The sequence below is a fragment of the Callorhinchus milii genome, unplaced genomic scaffold (assembly GCF_018977255.1).
Source record: "Callorhinchus milii isolate IMCB2004 unplaced genomic scaffold, IMCB_Cmil_1.0 Scaffold5, whole genome shotgun sequence".
NCBI classification, from domain to species: Eukaryota; Metazoa; Chordata; class Chondrichthyes; order Chimaeriformes; family Callorhinchidae; genus Callorhinchus; species Callorhinchus milii.
Window position 1 is genome coordinate 64,077,594 of NW_024704746.1, and position 26,567 is coordinate 64,104,160.

Sequence of the window (26,567 nt, forward strand, 5' to 3'; positions counted from 1 at the left end):
ATAGAGTCAAATGATCAACATAGTTCATCTTTATTTTATGCAAATAAAGCTTCACAAAAAAGTGTCTGCTTTTCATCCTTGGTGACCATTTCTCATGGCTTCATCTTTTAACACATACAGCAAACATTTGCTAGTTTCATAAGATGTGGACACATTATTAGCAAAAGCCTTTGACAAAGTGCCATTTCGCGACTGGTATTCCAGATGAGCCAAGAAAAATAATGTACATTTTCAAGTTCCTGGCTTCTTTTATAGCATCTGTTTCTGCAAATAATGCCGACCTTCTTTTCCCATGTTATGGGATTTCTACAATCTTAAGGTTAATTCAATTTTATGACACAATTTACATTTATGTGGTGCCTTTCACGTCAGGGCGACGACATCTGAACACTCGTGACAAGCTCCTGCCATGAAAGTGTCAACTGTGTGAAGTTTAGATTCTAGAAATTCCGGGACTTGGGAGAAGAATGTCAGCATTCTATTGTCTCCCAAGACAAGCGGGGGGTGGGGGGGTGGGGGGGGAGAAAGGGCCCCCCAAAAAAACAGCTTAAAAATATATACCGTGCAAAAATTATGTTCATCACTTAAGAGATGGTTTGGCAGTTTTTCTTTTACTGTTGTGCTGGGAAGCAAACCATCACTGAAGATAGGTCCTGACGTTAAACTCCACAGTAAAGCTTTACGCATGAAAGAAACCCACGGGGATTTTCAAATGTTTTTACCTAAATTGGTCTTTCAGTCAGGCAATTTAAAGTGTACATCATTTCTTGAAAGGGGGGTGGGGGTGTGTGGAGGGGGGAAGAAAAGAAAAATCAACAAGTTTAACCAACAGAAATCAGGATGACATCCACTGGAGTCTCGGCGTCACTTCTGACGGTCACTTGCATGGTCACCCCGTCAGCCAGAGCCAGTCGGGCTCGCAGAAGCACATCATGGCCTCCTCTGAAGACACCTGCAATAAGGAGTTTGGTTGTGAAAAGTGTTAACGTTTAGCGGAAGGAAGCAGTGAGAACGTGAAGGTCAAAATAAGTTGCATTAGATTCATTCGGATGCCAATAAACCTATAGAAGCACTGAATTCTATAGAACAGAAGGAGGCCATTCGGCCCATTGTACCTGTGCCAACTCTTCCAAAGAACTAATCAATTAGTCCCACTTCCCCGCACTTTCCCGTAGCCCTGCAATTTTTTTCTTTTTAAATATATATGTAGCAGTGCATTTCTAATTTGTAATTCCACTTGTAAATACAAGTTAGATGAGCGGGAATCTTTTATTAGTTAAAAAGCTGTGGTTTCCTTTAGACATGGGAAGTAAGGCAGTCTTTAGACTATTCTATTGGGAAGCAAACAATTAGTGATTTAATAATCAAGATGTTACATGGATTTGAGGGCCATTTTCAAATGTTCCATAATAGAATTAACATATCCCCAGATAAGAAAAACTGCTCCATTCAGTGTATAATTTTTTACTCATGAATGAATGCAGCCTGAAGATCATATATATCTCACAACATCCCACGTGCAATGTTTAGGGGTTATTCCATGTATATGTCTGTTTGGTGGAAAGTGGCAATTGGCAAGATGGCTTGGAGACAAGGGTAGTTATTCTCTTAAGTGTAACTTTCCGACGTGAAGGGCTCTGTACAAGTGCAATTTGTTGTTGTTGTAGTTTGTTCTAGTTACTGTTAAGTAGGCCACCAATGCATTGACACATTCAATCCTGTATTAGCATCATTTCAAAATGAGGGCATTGCCACCGGCATTAGCATGTACAATAGCAGTCACTGAGCATTGTGGGGTCATCCCTCTTTATGTATAATAATAATAATCTGTATTTGATACTGTGCCGTTAAACTTACCTGCCAGGCACAATGTGTGGGCGTTTTTGTTCTCTGGCACCTTGTCTGACCTCTCACATGGCTGCATACCAAGGAAACTAATTATATTATTCACAGCCTCTACAATGAAAATAAAAAAAAACAACTTATTTGCCAGTTATACATCAAATAGAAAGAGTAGACAAAATAGAACTGACAGCTTCCCCTGAACAGATGATATAACTGACTAGCTAAAATCTGTGTTCAGCAATTCTTTAGCGAATAAAGGGGACTTGACAATTCTCAAACCCATTTGAGATCTATGAAATGAATGTCCAAAAATATTTAAGAGTCTGACACAAGTATCCCATTGCCCCTTTACCTTCCCTCCAATCTTTTTCACTGTTTACACTAAATCCATCACATTGTCATTGGTAATGACCTTGGCTCCTAGAATTCCTTGCCTCTTATCCTCTGATAGAAGTGCCTCCATTCTTGAAGCAGGGACAGAATACAACTCAGCACAAAAGTCGATCTCAATGCCTTCAGCTACCGCTGGACCTTAAAGAAACTGTACAGCAGGAGCAGGCCACCATTTATTACACACTTACCATCCAGTGTTTTCACAGAAGAGAGTGCAAACGTTTCCTCTTTCTCAAACTCCTCACCCACTTCATCCCATGCAGCTGTAAAGTTAGGTTTCAGCACCTTCTGTATGTGATCAGATACAGTCACCTCCAGGTCCTCCAACTACAGCATAGAGATAGAAGGATCAGGTCAATCTCACAGCAGTCTGCACATTTGCTAAGCTGACCTTTTGTTTTTGTGTCAGCCGGGTGGGTGCGGAAACCCATCATCGTATCCGAACCAAACTGAGAATAATATAATTCCGCACCTAAACATGGAAATCCCAGAGATAGATTGTTGGAATGGAATACGCTCTCTCTCCCCGGAGGGACGCATCCTGCTTAGCTAATTCCGGAAGGTATTAAGACGCAGGTTGGCAAGAGCCAAGCCTTAGGAACCCCAGTGTGTGCGTTGGGGGTACAGCTAGAATCTAACCAGCTAAAACCGCTGTCGGGCAAATTTAAACGGTTCTCAGTAATTAAAATACATTTTAATTGTGACTATTAATATTAGCAGTACAATTATTTTTAACTGTGCCCTCATCTAAGAGGCTGCATTGCATGCTTTTTTAAAAAATATATAATCTTTAGCAATATATCTACTTGAACCTTTGGTCATTATTTTTACTCGGTGTTAACCTTGCCACGTAGAGTTTGTACAGGGTGACCAACAAGTCGTGTTATCTACCCTATCATCTAAAAACAACAAAAATATCATAATTTCCTTAAGACTTATTAGACATTGCAATAGTATCACGACTTTTTGGTCACCCTGTACAAGGTGCACACATGGCTTTGTGCTTTACTTACTTACCACATACTCATCATCATATCCATCAACTTCCGGCAGTCCAGTGTTGGGATCACAGTCTCTCACTATGAATTTCATGGTGCAGCTAAATGTGCAGGAAACTAGGGAATAACCACAAACGGGTCTTTAGAATGGATAATCTCCCAATATTTTCACTATACTCACACTCAGCAATGATGGCGAAAAATCTTACCTTCACTATAATTGAACAGATGAACACAATCCTTAGCGTTGTGTGAAAATACTGGGTTGCAAAATAACAGGCGCATTCACGTTTATACAGCATCAGATTTGTACAGACTGAGGGGGCCTATTAGGGTCAGGGCACTGTTATTTTTGAGTACTGTAACCTAATTTTGAATCAGCCCAGAAATCTGAGTTAAAAGTCCTTTTGCTATGGAGATATAGAGACCGATAGGGGTTTTAAGCAAACTTTTTTTATGGGTTGGGGGCGGGGGCTTGAAGACTTAACAATGGGGACTCACTATTCAACTCTTAGTGGCTATGGCTTCATAAAACAGAACATCGTATAATACAGCATCAATGGAAAGCTCATTCAGAGGTCACAAGGATTACTGAAGGTGTTCTTCTGGAGTTCGGGGGTGAATGTGGCAATGAACAGTGAGCTTGATCTAGAGTCTAACCCCCCCCATACCTGACCAACATATAGATACCGAGTTCCCAAAGTAGGAATTGCCAAGGGTTGACATCCATTCATCTTAGGAGTGTAAAACATGTACTGGATGTACAGAATGTAACAAGAGTTGTAGAATAATAAGTTATCTGTCCATCAGTTGGAAAGACACATCACTGTAGCAATACTGAGGGATATTCACCTGCTGTGGGGTCATCTTCAGGCAGCATCACCAAAGTATAGCAGGAACCAGGTTGGTTAAAATGAAGAGCTGGTGCTGCCACATAATGAACCACCTCATAGGCATCTGATGGCTCCATCTGGACTGTAATCTTCTCCAGTAACTGGTCATTCAGAGTATTGGTACAGTCAAACTGTAGGAAAGCAATAAGAGGTTCAGTTTCGAAAGAAACCAATGAAACTCAATTCTGCTGACCATTTTTGCTAACACATTTACAAAAAGGCCACACCAATCAACCCCCAAATATTCATTTGTTCACCAACAGTTCCATGATCCTTACAATAATACGGGATTTTCTTCAACCAGCACAACTGAAAGTAACAAAAACATTTTCTGTCCCCAATAAGGTGGACTACCAAGTGCTCTGCGACACTATCCTGCATGAAAGGCGCGATATAAACGCAAGCTGTTGTTAGAATCCACTGATACAATCACCCAATGTTGAACACATCCCATCACGACCAACAGATCTAAAGCTTTCCTTAAACTCAAATACTCTCCAACCTTGCATGTTTTCCTCAGAATAGGATTGGTGAGAGGTGTTTAAAAGTTAAAGGCAGTGATTACCTGAAACACCATGTGTTGTTTGAATGTGTGCTTGATGCAACGAACCACATACTCAGTCTCTGCTTCAGTGAGCTGTACAGGTGCTGAGGACTTGAAGAGTGGGCCAAGGTGCTTGAATTCAGGAATGGCTGCCAGTTGCTCTGTACACGAATATTGAAAGCAGATGCGAGATAGTGTTCCTCGAACATGAAACATCCTCATACCACTATAAGGTACTAATTTCAAGAACAGTGCCCTACTACTACCAATGCGCATCTTAACCAATGAATTTTGTTCCATAGAGTTCACACCCAACACACCCACTCATGATTTAAATTGAGAAAATGATGCACAACGGTCTTTAATTGTTGCACTCACTTCATGGCTGTTTGCAGGACATTGCCGCCCACAAAATACAGTCACTACTTTACAGTATATCCTGCAAAGCGCTTTCAGACGTCCCATGACATGAAAGGCGCTATATCTAATGCAAAGACTATTATTATTACTCCGAGCACTGCAGAGATATAGAAAGTGATCTTGTGTCGACAAATCCCCCAGTAATAAAGCGCCAATCAGAGACATGTCTTATGATGAGATGAAAGACAGGAAACAGTAAAGGACAGCAATCCTACGGTTAGTTGTACAGCAGTATTGACCGAAGCCTAGCAGCTACTACACTGCCTGTCTTCTCAGCTGTGATGATGTGTGGGAACAATAAAATAAGGGGGAAAAAACAGACAACAATGGAGGATGGAAATCCAACACCAACAAGTACGTTGATATTCATCCACAATAATAATTTAGGACATTTGATGAATATAGTTGCTTTTAAATCAAGTATTTTAAATCCAGTAAATTACTGTTAAAATCAGAGATATTTGAAATGACTGGGACAGATTTGCAAGAATTGTATACTTAAGACTTTTGTATAAATCCCTTGATGAAACAATTATAGCATTTAGATTACCAGCCCATGCCGACCTCAGCAAAAAACAAGAGACTTATTCAGTGAATAATTCTACTGAGTAGCAATAAAGTATATTATGAATGTATGACTTTATGTATGATTGTAGTATTTTTCAATAAAAGTTGGAATAAAGTTACATATTTTTTTCCAAAATAAAAGTTGGAATAAAGCTTTTACGTAGCTTTATTTTAAATGGTGTGAAATGCATTTACCTTGAAATATGTCTTGACGTAATGGTGCAATCTTCTCTGGTTGCTTATTGGCAATAGGGGTCATTTCTGCAGAGATAAAAATACAGAGTAGATATAGTTTTGACAAATAATGGTGCTGCTTCACATACAGCAACACGGCTCCATAGATGCCAACTGCCCTATGATGTCTGGCCATTATTCATATGTAAAAAATAGATTTAAAAAAATAATAATTTGGTCACTCAATCCACGGCTGTGCGCAATTGGTTGCCGGGTTTCTCCCACACAATATAGGCAATTCACTTTACAGTATATTCTGTGAAGCGCTTTGAGACGTCTCGAAGACGTGATAAGGCGCTATATCAAATGCAAGGATTATTATTATTATATGTAAACCTAGATATTGACTGTCATACACCTCAGTCAAACCCAACTGATCTTTCTAAGAAGCTCACAAGCGCACACCTCCAACAGTGATGCTGGAATGTGATCAGGAGCAGAACCTCGGTTGAATTTTTTCTACCCTAATCCAGGAATGCTGCGGCCTATTGCAGCTCTATTTGTGTGACCTTGGGCGAGACCAGGTAACAGCCAAATCAGGGATCAAATTTAGTACTCTCTCGATCTGGATGCTTCAGTTTCTCACTGAATGAAATAGTTCCATTGTGTGAGCCTAAACATATTGCTATCTCATAAAATTCGAGACATTCTAATTGAAACACTGAAAAAATACAGTTCCATGTTTTCGAGAAACTTCTCGTTTTAATATGTCAGTCAACTAATGAACAGAAACATTTAAAACTTGCTCACAAGTAAGATTGTACCATCCCAGTGAATCATTTTCATTTGTAAGAAGTTTTAAAGGTAAGAGGTTACTTTGCTCTTTTCAGTGAGTAACTGAACCATGTGGAGGTGAGATGCATGGAATTCTCAGCTTGGTTTGGATACTCCTAAGCATAGTGATGGGTTTCCCCACGTGTCAGACACCCGACTGATCTCCAAAAACAACCCAAAAAAAACCATACCATTCTTCTGCTCAAGAGTAAGAGCAGTAGCCAAAGGCACGGACTTCATATCAAACGGTTTAATCGAAGGCTCCAGGGTATACTGATGCAAAGCTCTCTCCAGCCCAGGAATGGAAACAGACAAGCCTGTAAATCAACCACATTAAAATGACTTGAAGGGAGGGATTCATCATCTGCTTCTACTAAGAAATGGTAAAAAAGGAATGGTTCTATTAAATATCATTTGCAGAGTTGGATTCATGTCCACTTGAGCAAAACGATCTGGTCTAGAACCAATCCGTGATGCATGAATAAATATTGCAATAGCACGTTTTTAAATAAATCACAATTTTCCATTTGATAAAAATAAAAGGCCGATTGTTGGGAATCTGAAACAAATAATGACAACAAATTACATTTGTATAGCGTCTTTGACGTCAGGAGGACATCCCAAGGTGCTGGACAGACAGGGATTTGAAATTTGAAATAAAGACAAATGTTGTGACAAATGTTCACACCTAAAATGTTAACCAATCCCCCCCACCCACCAAAAATCAGGTTCAATCTGCTGTGCATTTTTATCATTATCTTTCTAGTCATGTTATGTGGAGCTGTCCAAAAAAAAGGTATCAAACAACATAATGATAGCTGTAACAAAATTGAAGAAGTAAACTGATTGTAATGTGAAATGTTGAGACAGTAAATAAATTATTCTTACAGGGAATTTGATAGATACTTGAAGAGTATTGGTATAGTAAAAATAATAAAAAAACACCTTACCACAAATGTCTGTTGAAGCAGATATATATATTATTGTATAGCTTTACTACTGTGATATTGGCATTATTTGCAGTGTCACAGATGAGCTGAAAATGCACTGAACTGGTCAGTCGAAACGACGGGTAGAATGCAAAGACCTGCAAGTAATATACATATAGTATATATAATTAAAATAATGCTACAGTGTATTTCTCACTCACCATTAAAGATGTATGCGGCGTTAAGAGCTTTCTGCCTCTGCTGTAATACATTCACGTAGAATGTTGCACGATCACGAACTTCATCATCAGAGTCCATCATACACCTGTCAGGTACAAGGTTTTAAATTAGATTTATACATTTGTCAGAGAACACAGTGAAACTGATAACCTGTCCCTGGGATAAATCGTCAACCTCACATAACTCAGCATTCAATATCACAGTGATTTCCCATAAGAAATGTTAATTACGATCCTCTGATAAATAGTCCCCCTGGATAGCTTGTAACTCATCAGTTTTTCACCCTTTGAGATGGTGTTTCAGTGTAAAATACTCTCATAACTTGTCATTTTATTAGATATTCAAATCCATGAGCAAATCAAGATTTGTTTTAAAAAAAGGAGTGAAAATGCCAGGCACAAGCATTATGAATACATAAAAAAAAACTTAAAAGAAGTTTAGAAACTTCTTTCCAGTGCCGAATCAAGTACCTGCACACGTAGGCATTCGTTTTACCTGTGGAGGTGAATGCTCGAGGATGTTCCACTCTCTTACCTTTGTAGGAGAACGAGGACACTTGGAAGTAGCTCCTCATTCTGGGCCCCAAATTTAGCCAAGGCACTGACAGCAGCTGAAACACAAATAACGGACACATTTTAAATAATTCAATGTTTTTTCTTTACATAGTTAGAATCAATAACAAATCATAAAAACAATGAACATGAATATATTTTGGATCATATGATGTAGTGCATTGTTTCCGTGATACATTTAAGCTAGTATCTCATGTCTGAGTTATTTATTTCTGCACAATTACCACTCTTTTAGACGTGCCTTTTATAGAGGGGATTTTCTATTTCCTGTACATTGCTACAAACTCGATTGTATTCCTTCTCTGCAAAGCCCTTTGGTACACTGAGTTAGCATAGCTCAACGGACAAAACAGCCTCCTTCTCCACTGCAACTTATATCAAGTGCCTGCAAATAGCAGTCGAAACAGGCATTTGACTATGGATTTCCATCTCTCTCGCTCTCCTTGGGGAAAACACAGCATCTTTTACATTGCCTGGTTAGGTTTGGGAACTCATGACAGGGTAGAGAGAAGTAAAGTTCTGACGAAAGGTTATCGACCTGAAACGTTAACTCATTTTCCTCTCTCCATAGATGCTGCCTGACCTGTTGAGTGTTCCCAGCGACTCTTGTTATTATTATAATGCTGAAAGTTGTTTCTGTAGATAATTTGAATGATGGAGATGATCAGTTTGTACCCATTCTAACTTACCAGCTCTGACAGCCTCATTCTCTAACACCACTCTGTTGAATATAAACCGGATGTATTTGGATGGTGCCGGGGTCTTGGGAGCCTCCCTGCCCAGGAGGTGGAGGATGCGAGTGGCCAGAACAGTGTGCTCGCAGTCTTCGATAAACTCACACAGGTGGGCCAAGCCGGTTTCCTTACTCTCTGGATTTTCCTCAATGATATTGATTATGCAGTCGACAATGGCGCGCTTGTAATCAAATCCTCCCTGAGCAGACAAAACACAAGGGAAATGAAACGATCACAATTTAAATGGAGTAACGTGAATAAAGTTAAGAGGGCAAGTTACCCCAGAGGGTTACTTACTGCACACACCCTAAAGAAGGTACTAATTAAGGTTTCATTTTGTGCCAGCAAAGCTAGAAACTCTTAAGGCAGGACAGCCAACAGGAACTTATCGTCATGAATTAAGAATTGGAAGATTCATCTTCAATTCTGATCTTAATTAACTGCCACAAATTTTAATTTAATACCATTTTAAACACAGAAGCATTACAAAGTCACTCCAGTATTTTTAGCATCAGGCAGCACGGCCAGACCTGAGCCAACAGACTAATAGAATGGATCAATATGGCTTATTGCAATGTGCTCCCACAGTAAGAAAGCTCCTTATACAGACTTACTTATTTTTAATACACGTCCAACAAACCATTTTACTGCAGACTACAGTGTTCTTTTAAAAAAAAGCAGTATTGTGTAGCATTCATTTTAAGCCTAGCTATTATTGTTGATGTTTCAAAAACAAATTTAAGAAATGAGGACAGGCATAAATGCCGACCATTATTTAGTCAAACTAAAGGGAGGAAAAGAGAATTACGGAGGCAGCGATTCATTTTTCCTACAGATAAGAGATTAAACTATTTCAACTGAAGGTGGATTAAGGTGCTCCAGCACACACACATTTCACAGGAACTTGAACCTGTTATATAAAATAATAATCACATCAGAAATTTGGACAGTTTAAATATGTATTTTTGTTTTGTACTCGTGTGTCAGTGGATTATTTTTCGGACTTTGAGCGTGTTGCTTGTGTGACAGACAGATAACGAGAGTAGTTATAGTCAAACCCCGGATGAACTTGTGAAAAACATGCTGCTTTTGTAGAGAGGAGCAAATCTAACAAACATAATCCTTGGAGAGAGGAGTAAAGCTAAGAAGCATAATACCATGCATCTGTACCTTGCCACTGGATATATTGTAAAGAGGGAAGCCCCGACTGCGAGAACGACATTCACATGCTTATGTAAATCTACATAAAGAAGGAGGTAAATTTTCCTACAAATATTTAAGGATTATTAGGCTTTGTATTGAAGAAGTCCTTTACAATTAAACCCAGTAATCAGGGAAGCTTTAGAGAATATTAACCTCAAAATGTGCAAAACAAACAAAAAAGAGAATGACACCTCACCTCATCTCTCAGCATGTTGGAGAGGAAGTTCATCATGACGCTATGTTTGCGAGGATATTTATGACACAGTGCACTGATCGCTTCAACCACAACAACCTAAACAGCAAATGTATAACAAATATGATTAATTCTCTCAACAGTATCTCTAATTTTTAATCCAACCTTTTATTTGGTTTTACAAGCAATTCTTTATTTTTTTAAAAAATACATAAAAAAACTCTACTCTGAATTTTACAAGCTGTGACAGTTCCCTGCTCAAGGACAAGAGTTCAGAATTATAGTTGGAACAAAAATGGCTAAAAAAAAAAATCACATTTCAAACATAGCAGATGAATTGAAGTTAAGTGTACATTACTGCTATAGAACATTCCTCTGGTGGCACAACACAGAATTAGGGCTTCTGATTTTCAGGATTAACTGGAAAAACCCTGATAAAACATCCCCGATTGGTGTTTGTCTAATAAACACTGCAAAACCACCGTAAATAGTTAAACGTGCTAACGCGCACTGCATATGCGTGAGGGCGTCTCTCTCCCCTGTGTGTGTGCAGGTGCATCTGAATCTTCCATTAAAAGTGACCCCCCCACCCTCCTCAACAACAACAAGATTCCATTTATTGAGCGCCTTTCACGTCGGGAGGACGTCCTCCCCCCAAAAAGGATTAAGAACTCAAAATAATGCGTAACATGGTTCACAAATAAACCACCCAAAATAATTTTTTTTTAAACCCTGAAAACATAAGCCCTATTTATACATACAATTCTTTACAGGCTATCTCATTTACCCTTCCTGATAAACTGTTCCAGCTGTTTAAAGAACTGGATGGGAAAACAAACGTGAAAAGGAACCACTTTATTTACGCTCTCTAGAGGTTCTGCTGGATAAGAGTCGCCAAGAGATTTACCTTAAACTCATCAGAGATTTCCGAAACAAAGGAGGAAATCTGCTTCATGAGCCGGTCCACACTGCTTTCACTTCCAGTTTTCAACAGTGTGGTGATAGCAAGCGTGGCAATGCTGCGATTCGAGTCTGTGATCAGATTCTCCAGATCCAGGTTACAAGCAGTGACTGCAGACGGATGCTTCATTGCAACCTTTGGGGGAAGGAAAAGAAAATACACACGGGGTATTACAGAGCGGTTTGTGAATATTACCTGATGATTCCCATTAGGAAACAAGACCATTGCTTTTTGAATCAATGGATAGTTATTTTGATAACGGTTACTTCCAAGCAATAATTTCACTGTGTTAAAATTAAAACATTTCCAGGTTTCAGATTTTTGTACAGCAACACTTTTCCCTTTTCCCAACACCCTCCATATAACAGACTATTCTCACCCACAAAGGTAGGCAAATGACCCTGCTCTTAGCTCACAATTAATGGTGGTTTGTAACAAGCCATTAGATGGAAACATGAGCAATTCTCTCTCTTGTCCTCTGGCTATCTTTCATGCTAGTTGCAGAAGCAGCGCTAAGAGCAACGGTGAGTGACTAATGAACTTGGGGTAATTGCATACTCCGTATAATTGCATGGCCTCTGTGCCGTCCCGACTCCATGCAATTCTATGGAGCGTACTGTATTTTAAAAGTAAAATGAGCAAATTAGGGCACGATCGTCACATCAAACATTAGTCATTCATTCACTTCATGGCTGTTTGTGGGACATTGCTGTACGTAAACTGCTGTGCTTTCGCCTGCATAATAATCACTAGACTTTACATCCATTGAAAAGATTTGAGGCAGCTTCCTGATGTAAAAAGAGCTGTATCTATTGCAAAAATTATCTTCATGATCACCATCAATAAAGACATCGCCATCATGAAGATATTACTGTTCTGTAACGACAATGCATTTTTAACTGGAAAGCACCATACAGACACTAGACTTACTTTATTGAGGGTTCTGACAGCAGCAAATCTCAGGGCTGGTTTAGACGAGCTACAGAAAAGTTGGAGCACTGAGAAGTAATAAGAAAAGTTATCTTAAATGATAATTTATACAGAGAAAAAGGCATTAACAAAGATCAGTTTAAAATATTATTTGCATGTAGAAAATAAAACACACGGCCTTTCAAACCGTTTCCTTACAAAGGAGCCTGTAAGAGTTGCACTATTAGCCAAAAAGCTATCTACTTCCTCATGATCATCTTTTCTCCCTCCTCTCTTAGTTCTAAAGGCACCAGTGGAGCGGCACTTCTGTATCTTGTTCAAACCACTAATCTTCAATAAACTAATCCTAAACGTGGCGGTGGGGGGGGGGATTCCATTATGAGCAGCAGCATATTGGGGTGGGGCACATACGACACATATAGAGGATGAACCCACTCCAGCCAACAGGCACATGCACTCTTTCTGGCAATGGTAACTGGATAGCGAGCAGAATCTAAGGATGGCTAAGCCAATTCAATGTCTCACTGCCACGCTTGCCTGTTAGTCAATTTGGGGGCAGACCAGGGATTGAAGCTGGGACTTTGTTGATCTGCACAGCTAAGAAAACACAGGGCACAGTTTACCATCTTAGCCATCGGGGGCAAAAATAATTTGTAAATTTATTTCACTTAAGGTTTTAAAAAATTTTAAGCAACGGATTAATGAATCAGGCATTTTTGCTGTAATCAGATGTTTTTTCCCCTCACTATGTATTTCTGATTATAAAACCATCACATGTGATCCTGGAAGATAAGAGTCTAAGGTTATATAAACACTTACCCGAGACAGCTGGTGCCAATTCCCTTGCAGTGCAGTTAGGGAGGTGGACAATAGCCGATGCTGATTCATAGACAACCATCTCATGCTTGTTGCGTAAGCAACTTTCGATGAAATCGAATAAGGGACTATCATGCCTATTCGATCATAAAAATTCCCGAGTCAGCAACAGATTATTAACAGGGAAACAATAATAATAGATATCTTGGACTTATCAAAGAGCAGCAATTTATTGGGGCCAGGGACATTGGGTCACTCAATCCATGACTGTTTGTTACACTGCTGTGTGTAACTGGCTGCCCAAAAATACAGTCAATCCACTTTACAATATATCCTATGAAGCGGTTTGAGGCATCTCAATGACGCTATATCAAATGTTTTAAGGATTATTATTAATGTTTTTAAGTGACTGGCAGTTATAGTATAATAATATTATCTGATGATCCAGTTACAATTTGACTGGATGTTTGGAGATGAACAATCATTCTCAAAACTGGTTAACTGTTTTCAAAATGTTTGTTTGTGTGTGTGCGTATTTTTTTCCTTTCAATGTAATTAGCTTAACATGTTACACAAAATGGCTTGGCGTGTAAAGAGGAGATGAAACAAAAGAAACAGAGAAGTGTACAACTTACCCACTCTCTGACTCCTCCAGGAGCCTACTTGCAATGCGAATCAACATGCAATATGCAAACGGCGACTTCAGACCAGACTTTGTAAATTTGTTGACCATCTTTGTGACAGCTAAACGGTCAGCCTTCCGAATTCGATACAAAAGGCCTAAAGCATGGTACTGTAACAGAAGAAAACATCAGCGGTTTAGGACGCCTTATTGTGGAAACGCTAAACTGCCTTGCAAATCAGTTCCGAGACATATAACACGGGATAACATGCCTTCATTGCCTTGAAGCATTCATTGCAGTTTTGCAGTGAGAGTTACTGTTTGAGAATATAAAATTAAAATAAAAGGGAAAGGAATATAACAATAATCCTTGCATTTGATATAGCGCTTTTCACGTCTTCTAGACGTCTCAAAAGCGCTTCACAGAATACACTGTAAAGTGAATTAACTGTATATTTTGTGGATGCAACGCGGCAGCCAATTGCACACAGCAATCGTGGATTGAGTGACCAAATTATTATTGTTTTTTTTGCTTGAGGGATTATTATCAGGCATGTGGAGGAAGGAAACTTGCCCAAGGTTTCGCCCTGCCGGCGATGCAATATTCCAATGCATCTGAAATACAGTACAAAAATGAAAAACAATATGGTATTAAACTATTAATAGTCTCTTCCACAGCTGGTGAGAAGGCAAAAAAAAATGTCCTTTAACACGAAACTTCCAGGAGAGGGAGAGCTTCCCAATGTTCTTTGTTTCGTCCTAGCGTCAAGGGACATCCTCCCAACATGAAAGGCGCTATGCAAATGTAATGTTTTGTTGTTGTTTTGAGCAAGAAGTGTTTGCTGTACTTGGGAGATAAAACATAAGGAACCTTAAAACACTTAAATTTTCTCCACATCAATCTGAGACTTGGGAGCTTGGAATCTCTAATTGTGATGTTATACTGTTTAGAACTGGTAGCTAGAGATGACTGAGAACAGAAGTGCTGTTTACAATCTCAATGATTTGACATATTGAATGGATACGGCCAACTGCAAAGAGCATACAGGTCCTAGTATACAGCCCCCCTATTCCCATGGCAACTAAACTGATAGCGGGTTAAAGTTAAAAACAAGGCGGCACAGAGAGCACAAGGATTTTGTGACATTTAGTGGAACAGCACTTTTTAATAATTCTAAGTTAATTTGACTGCAATGCTAAATTGCGGAAACGTTAGGTTTTAAGCAGCTTACCTGCACCATGATGTTGTCACTTGAGGCAGCTTCCTGAGCCTCATTTACCCAGCGTTTCACAATATCATAACTTGTGGAGACAAGGTGCTGAAAAACAGTTAAAATCTTCAATAGCAAACCAGGACACTTCAGACGAAAAGATCATCATCAATTCAGAGAGGATACTTTGCCCCCAATTAAATACCAAATATTTTCATTAGAAGCCCAGAAAGTTTGGGCATATTTTGTTTGCAATAGTGTCAGAAATGACAATTTGTTTTTTAAATTATGATAAATTAGCATTTCAAGCACTCTTACCATAGAGGAGACCAAGGCAGAGCTGGATACACTTGGAACTTTATCCACAATTGCTTGCTTCATGTAGCGTTCAATACCCTGCAGCATTGTCATCTATCAAAGAAACCAAAACACTCTTGCTTCAACATTATGCTCATCGTTATTATTATTAGCCGCGTTTTCGCCCAAAAAATACATCGGCAATGCAGCATACAATATATTCTGTGAAGAGCTTTGAGACGTTTCAACGACGTGATAAGACACTGTATCAAATGCAATAATTATTATTATTATTTCCCGTGTTATAGGAATCACCCACATTGGATGATTTGTCTGCTATCTAACAGTACTCTTGACAGAGCAACATAAAGTCAAGCGACACACAGTTAAATCACTCAAACCTGCATCCATCTGATCAGAAGGAAGGAACTTTACTGATGGACCAACCTTCCTATTATATCAATTGATAAACCCTTCTACTCTTTAACAATACTTTTGAGAAGCAGTCCTTTTCACAATTAGATAACGAATCCAATAGTAAAATTCTACGCATATACAGGATTTTCTTGACCCACTCTCCAGGAGACAAAATCATTTTAGCAGATGAGCATTGTCACCAAAATACCCATTTGTTAATCTCCCCCCTCCTCGCAACACCCCCCCCCAACCCCAACCCACCATACTTACATCTGTAATACGGCAGAGCGCCCTCACAGCTGGACCTCTGTAAACATCATCCTTCCCAGTCATGTCCTTGGTCAAACTGGAATACAATGTCAAATAGCAACCAAATTAAATTAAATGCACATTGGTTACAATTACATTAAGTGCTTAATCCTGACATGGATGCTTGAAAATAGGGACATTTTCCATTTTCAACATTAATACACGTTGATCGAGACAAACTACAAAAACATGTGAGAAAGATTACCACCTGTATTTATTACTTTTGTAGATTTTCATAAGTTTTCAAACTGGGGGTGCCCGAGGTTACTGGGTAAAACGTTTTCTGTTTAACAGCATTTTGCCCAAATCAGGGGAGAAAAAGAAGCTGAGTGTGAGGAGATATTGGGCCTTGCAAACACTGGTTGCTTACCAGCCCAGGGACAAGAGACCAAGGGGGAGACAAGCCCATACCTGTTGAGGAGCGCATTAACATGAGTGCATGTTCCAGAAGGGCGATGGTGCACGTGGGACATTAATGTACGTAGGATGCATCGCAAAAATGTTTGGGAACACAGCTGTAGATTAATGTAAAGAATGTATAATTCCCTGGCGATTTCCCTACGCTCTAAATATTCTCTCTGTACCTCATCCCTTAAAAGGACCAATCTTTCCTTCAAATATCATATCTTATACCTTTACTGCTCACAAATGACTCTTTTCCGAACATTTATCCTTTCTCTTTTGTGTTACAAAAAAAATTCAGATTATCCTTCAATCTGATTTCTCTATTTAGCCTTGTTTAAATTTAATTTCTCCTTTTATCTTGAACACCAGCCTGTACTTCTGATCAGCCTGAGTTCTCAACTTATTCTTAATAACCAAAATATTGCCAACGAATTTACCAAGGCTAAATGTACTTCTGTGCCCTTACCTGCTTGTGACTATGATTACATCTTCTGAAATGTTAGCCATCTCTTTAATTGTTAAGTAACACATTCTTCTGAGGATTTGCTGTAGGCAGACAAAAATATTAAAAGTAAATTATCTTTCAGGTCTTAAATATCACATTTAAGTTAGGAACAAATAAGAGAAAAATATTAAGAAAAAAAATGATTGCGGGCGTATCATCCACAAAATATAGTCACTCCACTTTACAGTATATTCTGTGAAGTCTTTTGAGACATCTTGAAGACGTGATAAGGCGCTATGTCAAATGCAAGGATTATTATTATTTCCTTGCCACTTTAGAATCTATAATTGAGGCAAGTCTTGTATTAATGTTCATTGCTTGTTCCTTCAAGAACTGAAACATTGACATTTTCTTTCTAAAAATTCAATTTAGAACACTTACATCATTGCACTGAAACAGCTTAGTCATTGCAAAGAACGCCTCAGTGGCTTCCGTGGTTCCAAAATGTTCACCCTTAGTGGAGAGAGAAGAGACAAGTAAGATCAAATATGTACTTGGAACGATTTGAGAAACTTTAGTTACATTAAACATATTGGAAGGATGGAAATCAGTTTTCCCTCAATATGCTTGTGCTTCAGATAAAGGTAGATTAATTATGCTCATCTGCAGTATTCCTAGTTCAAGTATTACACTTTTCAGTCAGACAATTTAATGAAGAAATCACAGCTCATGCACCACTTTACCATATAGCTTAGTTAAAATTGGTGAGACATTTAGAGATGCGATGTAAGCTGTTTTCAAAAATCTGATTTTTTTTCTGGTCAGTTTTGTACAATAGTGAATCAAACTTTATCAGAGTTACCTGGTTCAGCAGGTACAGAATCTTCGTAAGGATATGCAGACATTTTCTGGGGTTCAGTGGTGTTTCATTAAATACACGGGCCTACGAACAACAGGAAAGGTTTGTTAGTGATGTACAGTTGAACACTCATTTTAAAAGTTTGCAACAATGGTTATGCTCCAATTGGGGTATTTATAGACACTTATTTTATATTTTATCATTTGTGCACTCATTCATTCTAAAACAACAACAAAATGACATTTGTATAGCAGCTTTCACGTCTGGAGGGCGTCCCAAGGCGCTGGACAAACAGAGTTACGGATTCCACAAAAAATGCTATATCAAATGCAAGGATTATTATTATTATGAATCTGGTACACTTAATTAGTGTCCAGAGCAATAAAGCACCGTCTTCCTCAGCTATGGGGATGGTAGACCCGTCAATTTCACATGCCTTAATTTTAGCCCAGTTAAATCATGTTCATTGAATACTCATTTTGATAGCAAAAATTATTCCATAAACTGAACTATCCATATAACTGGACTAAACATAAAAGGAGACTGATCTCCCAGAGCTCGATCTACGTAGCCATCAATTCTCGCAAAGTTTACCACCACATAACTTTGAAGGTTAAAGAAATAACACGGAGATCAAAGACTTGCCTCTTGGAGGACTGTACTCTTCTCCAGCTGTTGGTAAGGGTTGGAACCACTTCCTGAAACGAATACAAAGTTAAGAGGCTAGTTATGATGGCTGTGGTAGACTGCAAGTTTGCTTGCAGAACAATGCTAACCATATGATTTTATGTCCGGATACAATACGTCTCAAAGCTCACTGCTGGATGAGCACTCGAAGGGTGGTTGGGGGGGGGGGGAAGGGAAGCAGAAAGATGACCGAAAGCGCAGATGAAGAGCGACATCTTGAAGTGAGCCTTGAACGAGGGGAGAGAGAGGGAGTGAGTTGGAGGGACTCTGGGATGGAGTTCCAGAGAACGGGGGGGGGGTGGGGGGGGGGGCAGAACACTGATTTCAATTGACAAATTAGTCGTAACTTTAATTTCACATGAACTTTGGCTTGAGAACTGCGTAAATAGATTCCCTACGCTAAAAATTCCAGTCACCTCGCAAACGTTCGCCAGTTTATTTACTCGCCAGACGGCACAATGAATTGGTAGAGCACGGGATTAAATCCTACATTATTCTAATACTTCCCATTTCTGTCGCTGGGGTGGGGGAAAGGGGGGGGGAAGAGATATTTTGCGAAGGCCAAGCACCTCGCCACTTGAAGGGAAGGAAAGCCTAGTCATTTTCTTATGTACAGTACAACAATAACAAGTTCAATTCGGCGTGAACTTGCCCAATCTGGATACAGGTCATTGCCCCACAGACTCTTAACGGATGGTCACAGCAATGTTGAAGCAGCTTTGCGGGCAATAATTGCACAACTTGGCCTCCTTAAATTGAGGGCAGAGCAGAGAGAAAGAGAATAGTGAATGATAGAGAAAAGTGGGGCAGCTCGATGAGTGGGGGAGGCGGGAGCGGGGGTGAGAGGAGCGGGGGGGGGGTGAGAGGGGCAAGGGCGGTGTGAGAGAGGGAGGGGGGAGCGGGGGTGAGAGGAGCGGGGGGGGGGGGGGGGGGGTGAGAGGGGGAGGGGCAGAGAAAAGCACACGGATCGATAGATAAATTCCCTAAGTAAGAATTGGGTCAGTCACTCCGCGATTGTTTGTTTGCGAGGACACACGGCTGCGCACGAGCAAACCGACTGCCCGCAGAAACAGTCACTACGCTCCCGGAGCGGATATCAACACCGATCTTCGCCACCGACACAGCGCCGTAACAGGTTCCCCCCCCCCCCGAGCCGCCGCGAAGCGCTCCGCGGAAAAGACGCCGCGAAGCGCTCCGCGGAAAAGACGCCGCGAAGCGCTCCGCGGAAAAGACGCCGCGAAGCGCTCCGCGGAAAAGACGCCGCGCAGCGGGCGAACGGGACCGCGGGCTTTGCGGGGCGGGACTTCACGGTACGGCCCTCGAAGACGCGGCGACGACGACGAGGCGAGACGCTGCGACAAGTGCAGAAGGGTCGCTACGACGACGATGATAATTATTATTATTATTACACGATTGCTATCATTATTATTATTATTATTACAGAAGAGGGCCCAGACAGGCGAGTGACTGACAGATCTGACAGCCCCTCATCCACATTATGCTTCTCCTCTTATTATTATTATAACAATCTTATAATAATTATAATAATACTATAATAATTATATTATGATTATTATTATTGAAGCGAGGACCAGGACATGGAGTGACTGACAACCCCTCTCTCTCTCTCTCTCTCTCTATATATATACATATACACATCAAACAAACCTCCCCAGAAGGGCCTCAGTAACAATTACCGTAAAGTGAAAAGGGCCCCGAGCCGCCGCCTCCTCCTCCTCCGCCGCCGCCTCCTCCCTCCCGGGGACCTCCCGGGGCCTGGGTGAGGGGAGGCCTGCGGCCCATGGCCTGTCGCTCCGCCGTTAAATTCAGGGAAGAGCGAGGCCCCAAAAAGCGGCAGCGCCCGGAAGGACGGTTCGTAACCCCCGTCTCAGTCCCCCCCCACACACACACACGGCCACACACACACCCCCTCCCCCCCCCACTCACACCCCCTCCCCCCCACTCACACCCCCTCCCCCCCACTCACACCCCCTCCCACCACACCCCCCACTCACACCCCCTCCACCACACACACACCCCCTCTCCCCCCCACTCACACCCCCTCCACCACACACACACCCCTCTCCCCCCCACTCACACCCCCCACTCACACCCCCCCTCCCCCCCACTCACACCCCCCTCCCCCCCACTCACACCCCCTCTCCCCCCCACTCACACCCCCTCCACCACACACCCCCCCTCCCCCCCACTCACACCCCCTCTCCCCCCCACTCACACCCCCTCCACCACACACCCCCCCTCCCCCCCACTCACACCCCTCTCCCCCCCACTCACACCCCCTCCCCCACACACCCCCCTCCCCCCCACTCACACCCCCTCCCGCCGCCGCCAACACCCCGTTAATCCCTCCCCTCGGGCCCAGCGGGAGAAGGTGAAGGGGTTAACGAGCGTCACTGACCCAACTCCTCGTCTTTCTTGTCGAATTTCTTATTCATCTTCGCGCCGCCGGTTATCGAAATCAATCTCGTCCCCTCCGCCCCCGGAGTCACCCCCTCCCCCCACACCCACACACCCCCACCCCTCCCCCGGGCCCGGTCACCGGGGCAACGCGCTCGCTCCCGCCCTGAGTGATGGACCGAGCCCCGCCCACACACATGCGCACGCACATACACGCGCGCACACACACACGCACACGCACCGCACGGACTGCGTGACAGAGCCACGTACACCGGTGCCACTCCACGCGCTGAGTGACAGCCGCAGCCCCGCCCCCCCACACCGAGTGACGGGTAGAGCCCCGCCCCCCCACTGAGTGACAGATAGAGCCCCGCCCCCACATACTGAGTGACAGATAGAGCCCCGCCCCCACATACTGAGTGACAGATAGAGCCCCGCCCCCACACACTGAGTGACAGAGAGCCCCGCCCACACATATTGAGTGACAGCTATAGCCCCGCCCCACATATAGAGTGACAGCTATAGCCCCGCCCCCACACATTGAGTGACAGCTATAGCCCCGCCCGCACACATTGAGCGACAGCTGTAGCCCCGCCCCACACATTGAGTGACAGCTGTAGCCCCGCCCACACATTGAGTGACAGCTGTAGCCCCGCCCCACACATTGAGTGACAGCTGTAGCTCCGCCCCCACATATTGAGTGACAGCTGTAGCTCCGCCCCCACACATTGAGTGACAGCTGTAGCCCCGCCCCACACATTGAGTGACAGCTGGAGCTCCGCCCCCACATATTGAGTGACAGCTGTAGCTCCGCCCCACACAGTGTGTGACAGCTGCAGCCCCTCCCCCACATATTGAGTGACAGCTGTAGCCCCGCCCTAACAATAATAATAATAATAATCATCATCACGTCTTCCAGGCGTCTCAAAGCGCTTCACAGGACACACTGTACACTGAATTGACTGTATATTTTTTGTGTGTGACATTGCGCCCCACAGACAGACAGACAGACGTGGGTTTTGAGTGACCAAATTATTATTATCACTTTTATTTATTTTACATTTATTATTATTTATTATTTATTATTTATTATTTATTTTACGAAATAACACATCCACACCATGACCCGCTCTGCCTTCCCCCAACTCCGCGCTATGACCCGCTCTGCCTTCCCCCATCTCCACGCCATGGACCCCGGCTCCGACAGAGCAGAGTCCCACTCCCCAGGCCCTCCGCGGTCTCGCCTGCCCCCCCCCCCCCGACCTCTCCGACCTCCTAACCCCCTACCACCCTGTTCGCTCCCTCCGTGCTGCGGGCTCCGGGGCTGCTCCACGCCCCCCCCCCCCCCCGCCTCGCTCGCCCCAACAGAGGCGCGTGGAGTAAGGAAACTCGCCCCAACGTTTCGCCCCGCCCCGCCCCGGGGGATCGAACCCTGGCCCTCTCGCTGGCGAGGCGGGCGCTCTACCCACTGAGCCACGGGATCGTCCCAAAGCCGGGAAACCGGAGAGTGCATTAAAGTCTAATGACACGGCCATCGGGTCCCATCGGGACAGATCAGCCGTGAGCTAATAGAACGGCGGCACCGGTTCGAGGAGCTGAACGGCCGACTCCTGGTTCTCTGTTCCTGCCCCCGGTGACTGGTCTGTCTGCCCCTCCCAAGTAATAATATCATAATAATCATAATAATCCTCGCATTTTGATACAGCGCTTTTCCCGTCGGGAGGACGTCCCAAAGCGCTTCACAGAACACACTGTAAAGTGAATTGACTGTATATTTGTGGGCGAACGCGGCAGCCAATTGCGCACAGCAATGTCCCACAAACAGCCGTAGATTGAAAATGCCCGATTTATTATTGGTTTGTTTTTTTTTGGAGGGATTATTATTAGGCTGCGTGTGGAGTAAGGAAACTTGCCCAAGGTTTCGCCCTGACCTGCCGGGAATTGAACTCGGGTCTCTCGCTCGCAAAGCGAGTGCTCTAACCACTGAGCTACAGGACTCCACAAGTCGAGAGGGTGGACTCGATTCCGACATCCTGTTGTCAAGCATTTCGCCTTGGAGCCAGTTCCAGCTCCGAGGAGGCCTCCGATTATCTCGCCCGGTCCATCAGGAGAGTCGTTTATTGCCGCGGACGATTGTTACAAAATCTATAAGAGTGAATGGGGTGACCCATGGAACATGAGAGATAGTTGTCAATAAGTCACCAGCGATCCAACTGTACACTTGATGGCAGCAGAGAATAAGCTGAGATTGGGAAAACTTGTCCAAAACAAACACAGTGTCCCGAAACAAGTTCTAAAATCTAATGCAGTCCTGTCTCATTTTCTTTCACGTTGTTCTCTTCTCAGTGGTCTTCGGCGGCTGGAATTTTCACACCAATTTAACTTTCTATTTATTTTCAGAGTCTGACAGTTTGCTTACAAGCGGAAGCCCTTACTTACGTGTGCTGCGTTTTGTCAAACGGCTTAAAATTCTCTGGATCTTACATAACAGTGCATTTTAATAAGATTCGCATTTGATGCGGTGTCTCATCGCCTCAAGTAATCTCAAAGAGCTCCACACAATCGCTTTGAAAAGCACGGGGTTTTTGTTTGAATGGCGGTGAACATGGCAGGTAATCTGCGTTTGCAAGTTTCACCCACAGCAATGAGATAAATGACTAAATATGATGTATTGGTGAATATGGATGAGCAGAGTGACTGACCCATGCGGAAACCCATCGCCGTGCTTGAGAGTATGCAAATCAAACTGAGAATTGCATGCGTCCCACCTCCACGTGGAAATCCCAGACATAGACTGTCGGAATGGAATGCGTTCCCTCTCTCTCTCCCCGGAGGGACTCATCCCGCTTACCTAATTCCGGAAAGTATTAGGCGCAGGTTGGCGAGAGCCAAGGCTCGGGGACTCCAGAGTGAGCGCTGGGGTCACTGCTGGGGTCTAACCAGCTAAAACCGCATCACTTGCCATAGATAAAGCTGTCTGGGACACCACGCTGCTCTCTGGAGGAAAATAATCCTCGCAATTGTTATAACCTCTCATCACGTGGCTGAGACGTCTGAAAGTGCTTCGCGGAATATACTGTAAAGTGACTGTATATTTTGTGGGCGAAGTGCGGCAGCCAATTGTGCACAGCAGTGTCCCACAAACAGACATGGATTGAATGACCAAATTATTATTTATTTATTTATTTAAAGGGATTATTACCTTCAGAAAGTGATCCACCAATTGACTAACAACCAGGTTCCTACTTACCGCTTGGCAAACAGAGGTGTGTGGAGTAAGGACTTGCCTAAGATTTCTCCGGGTCCGGGAATCAAACCTGGGTCCCTCGCTTGCGAGGCGAGGGCTTTGTTTTCATCCTCAGAACCCTCCAATCACTGTTGTAATTGCATATATAAAATGACCTGCTTAGTGCCAGGTGGTTATGTCCGTTTTGTTTTAATAATTGGCGTTTGCTTATTTGCTTACTTTGAGCAAGCGTTTCAGTGTTCCATTAAAAAAATAAGTGTGGGAACTTCAGCTACGGGTAAACATGGCTGTCACTCATCTTTTATTGTTTTATTTTACGTTTATGCTTCCATCGCTACTGGCGCGCTGAAAAATAAAATAACCATTTTCCTTTAAAATGCATATGAACTCAAATTACGTATCTCTCTGTGAGGCATTCGTTAAGAGAGTATTATGTCAAGCCTGGCTCAGTTGGCAAGCACTCTAGCCTCTGAGTCAGAAGATTGTGGGTTGAAGCAGCCCAATGTCAGCATTGGAACTCAAAACACTCTAACACTGCAGAGCTGGGGGGATGTTGCATTGTTGGAGGTGACGGCCTTTGGATGAGACGTCAAACCGTGGCCCTATCTGCCTGCTTAGGTGGACGTTCAAGATCCCAAGGCACTCTTGGTATTCTATAATAATAATAGTAATAATAATAATATGTTCTGGCCAACATCCCCCCCCCCCCCCCCCAAATAAAATTGGTCGTTCACTTCATGGCTGTCTGCTATTCATTGCTGTGCACAAATTGGCTACCTTATTTGCCTACGAAATACATAGCAATAATAATAATAATAAGAAGAATCTTTACATTTGATAGCACCGTATCGCAGCAAAATATCTCGCAGCACTTCAGAACTTCAGAGACATTTTTATAACACGTAGTGACTGTAATTGTAAGCAAAAGCAGAAGCCAATTTGCACACAACAATGTCTCACAAACCACCACTACCGCTCCTCTCAGGCCACTGAAACCCTTAAACCCCACATCCATGCCTTGGGGTTTAAGCCCACCTCTGCAAAATTGTCCACCTCCGCCATTATCTCTCCCCTTGGGTAGTTTGACTGCTCCACTAACTGACAGTCAGGCCTTCAGCCTTTCTGCCTTCACTCTTTGGAACTCCATCCCAGAGTCCCTTCCCCTCACTCCTTCCCTCACTTACTTCAAGGTTCGTCTCACGACGTTCCTCTTTCAATGCGCCTTCAGTCATGTTCCCACCTCACACCCTTGGCCCCCATCCCTCCTGAATCCGACCCTCAACTCGGGTGAAAACCCTCGACTGTCCAGTGCCTTGGAACATCCTCCCGTTGTGAAAGACGCTATACAAATGCAATTTGTTGTTGTTGTTGGCTAAATCACAAAGACCTGTTTCACCTATATCATTTATGCCTTTCATCACGTTAAAGACTCGGTGACATAAGAATGGAGGAAACCAAAGTTTTTGAATGAGCGCCATTACAGAAGAATACTTTCCCATTAAGCATACATGAGGGAGAAGGGATATGGGAAATGGGGTTAGGAGAGATGGAGGCTCAGGTGGACTATAATAATAATAATAATAATAATCCTTGTATTTAATATAGCGCCTTATGTCGTTGAGATGTCCCAAAGCGCTTCACAGAATATACTGTAAAGTGAATTGATTGCGGGCGAAATGTGTCAGTAAATTGTGCACAACAGCGTTCACAAAAAGTCATGGATTGAGTGACCAAATTATTTTCATTCAATGTAAGTCTTCAGAATGTCCTTTATAGATTCAGCTGATCTTTGAATGCTGCTGAGTGTCTTCAGAGTGCTCCTTCAATTCTCTATATTTATAAGTGAGGTAGAGAATAGTTCTTGCCCAGAGGTTATGCCATGAGTAATCTAGCCACATCATTCAAGAAGTTCATATATATATATATATCAAATGTAATTACTTTCATATCCTATGAGCAAAGGTACTAACGCCTTTATTTCATTAAAACATAAATCAGGTTAGTTTGCTTCAAGTTATCTTCAAGATTCTGATTGTGAAAGTTGCTATCGTCAGAGTTGGACTTAATAATAATAATAATAATAATACGTCTGTCAATGTTGAGTGAAGTGTTCAGACATGGATACTTCCTCAGTTGTCCTTGTTAAGCCTCAGTAACATTGGATCCAAAAAGACTTGACAGCTGCCTAATCCACCCAGTAACCCTATTAAATGAATAATTCACTTTCACATCAGAAATCTGTATACTCCCACACTTTTGCTTTTTATCATGAATTTGAAATGCTTTCACAAAGTATTAACGCTTTAGTTCTTACATATGGACATAAATAATGAGAATGGGACATAACCCCTCCTTCTGATTGTAAGATGGTATATCAAGGTAGTCATAAAATATATCTTTCTGA

The 26,567-nt window shown here is 42.5% G+C and overlaps 1 protein-coding gene across 1 annotated transcript; it reads right to left on the reverse strand.

Moving 5' to 3' along the window:
* Positions 1-13: 13 nt before the first annotated feature.
* copg2 (COPI coat complex subunit gamma 2) lies at positions 14-21,049 on the reverse strand. Its single transcript, XM_007890844.2, has 24 exons — positions 20,918-21,049; positions 18,457-18,509; positions 17,815-17,895; positions 17,394-17,465; positions 16,974-17,053; positions 16,064-16,139; positions 15,398-15,490; positions 15,101-15,187; positions 13,882-14,039; positions 13,250-13,383; positions 12,431-12,498; positions 11,447-11,635; positions 10,543-10,638; positions 9,099-9,342; positions 8,372-8,447; positions 7,819-7,922; positions 6,860-6,985; positions 5,856-5,921; positions 4,695-4,834; positions 4,089-4,260; positions 3,256-3,353; positions 2,427-2,565; positions 1,858-1,956; positions 14-952 (listed from the first exon to the last, which is right to left on the reverse strand). The coding sequence occupies exons 1-24, from the start codon at positions 20,952-20,954 to the stop codon at positions 822-824; spliced, it is 2,619 nt and encodes an 872-aa protein (XP_007889035.1). The 5' UTR covers positions 20,955-21,049; the 3' UTR covers positions 14-821.
* Positions 21,050-26,567: the final 5,518 nt, after the last annotated feature.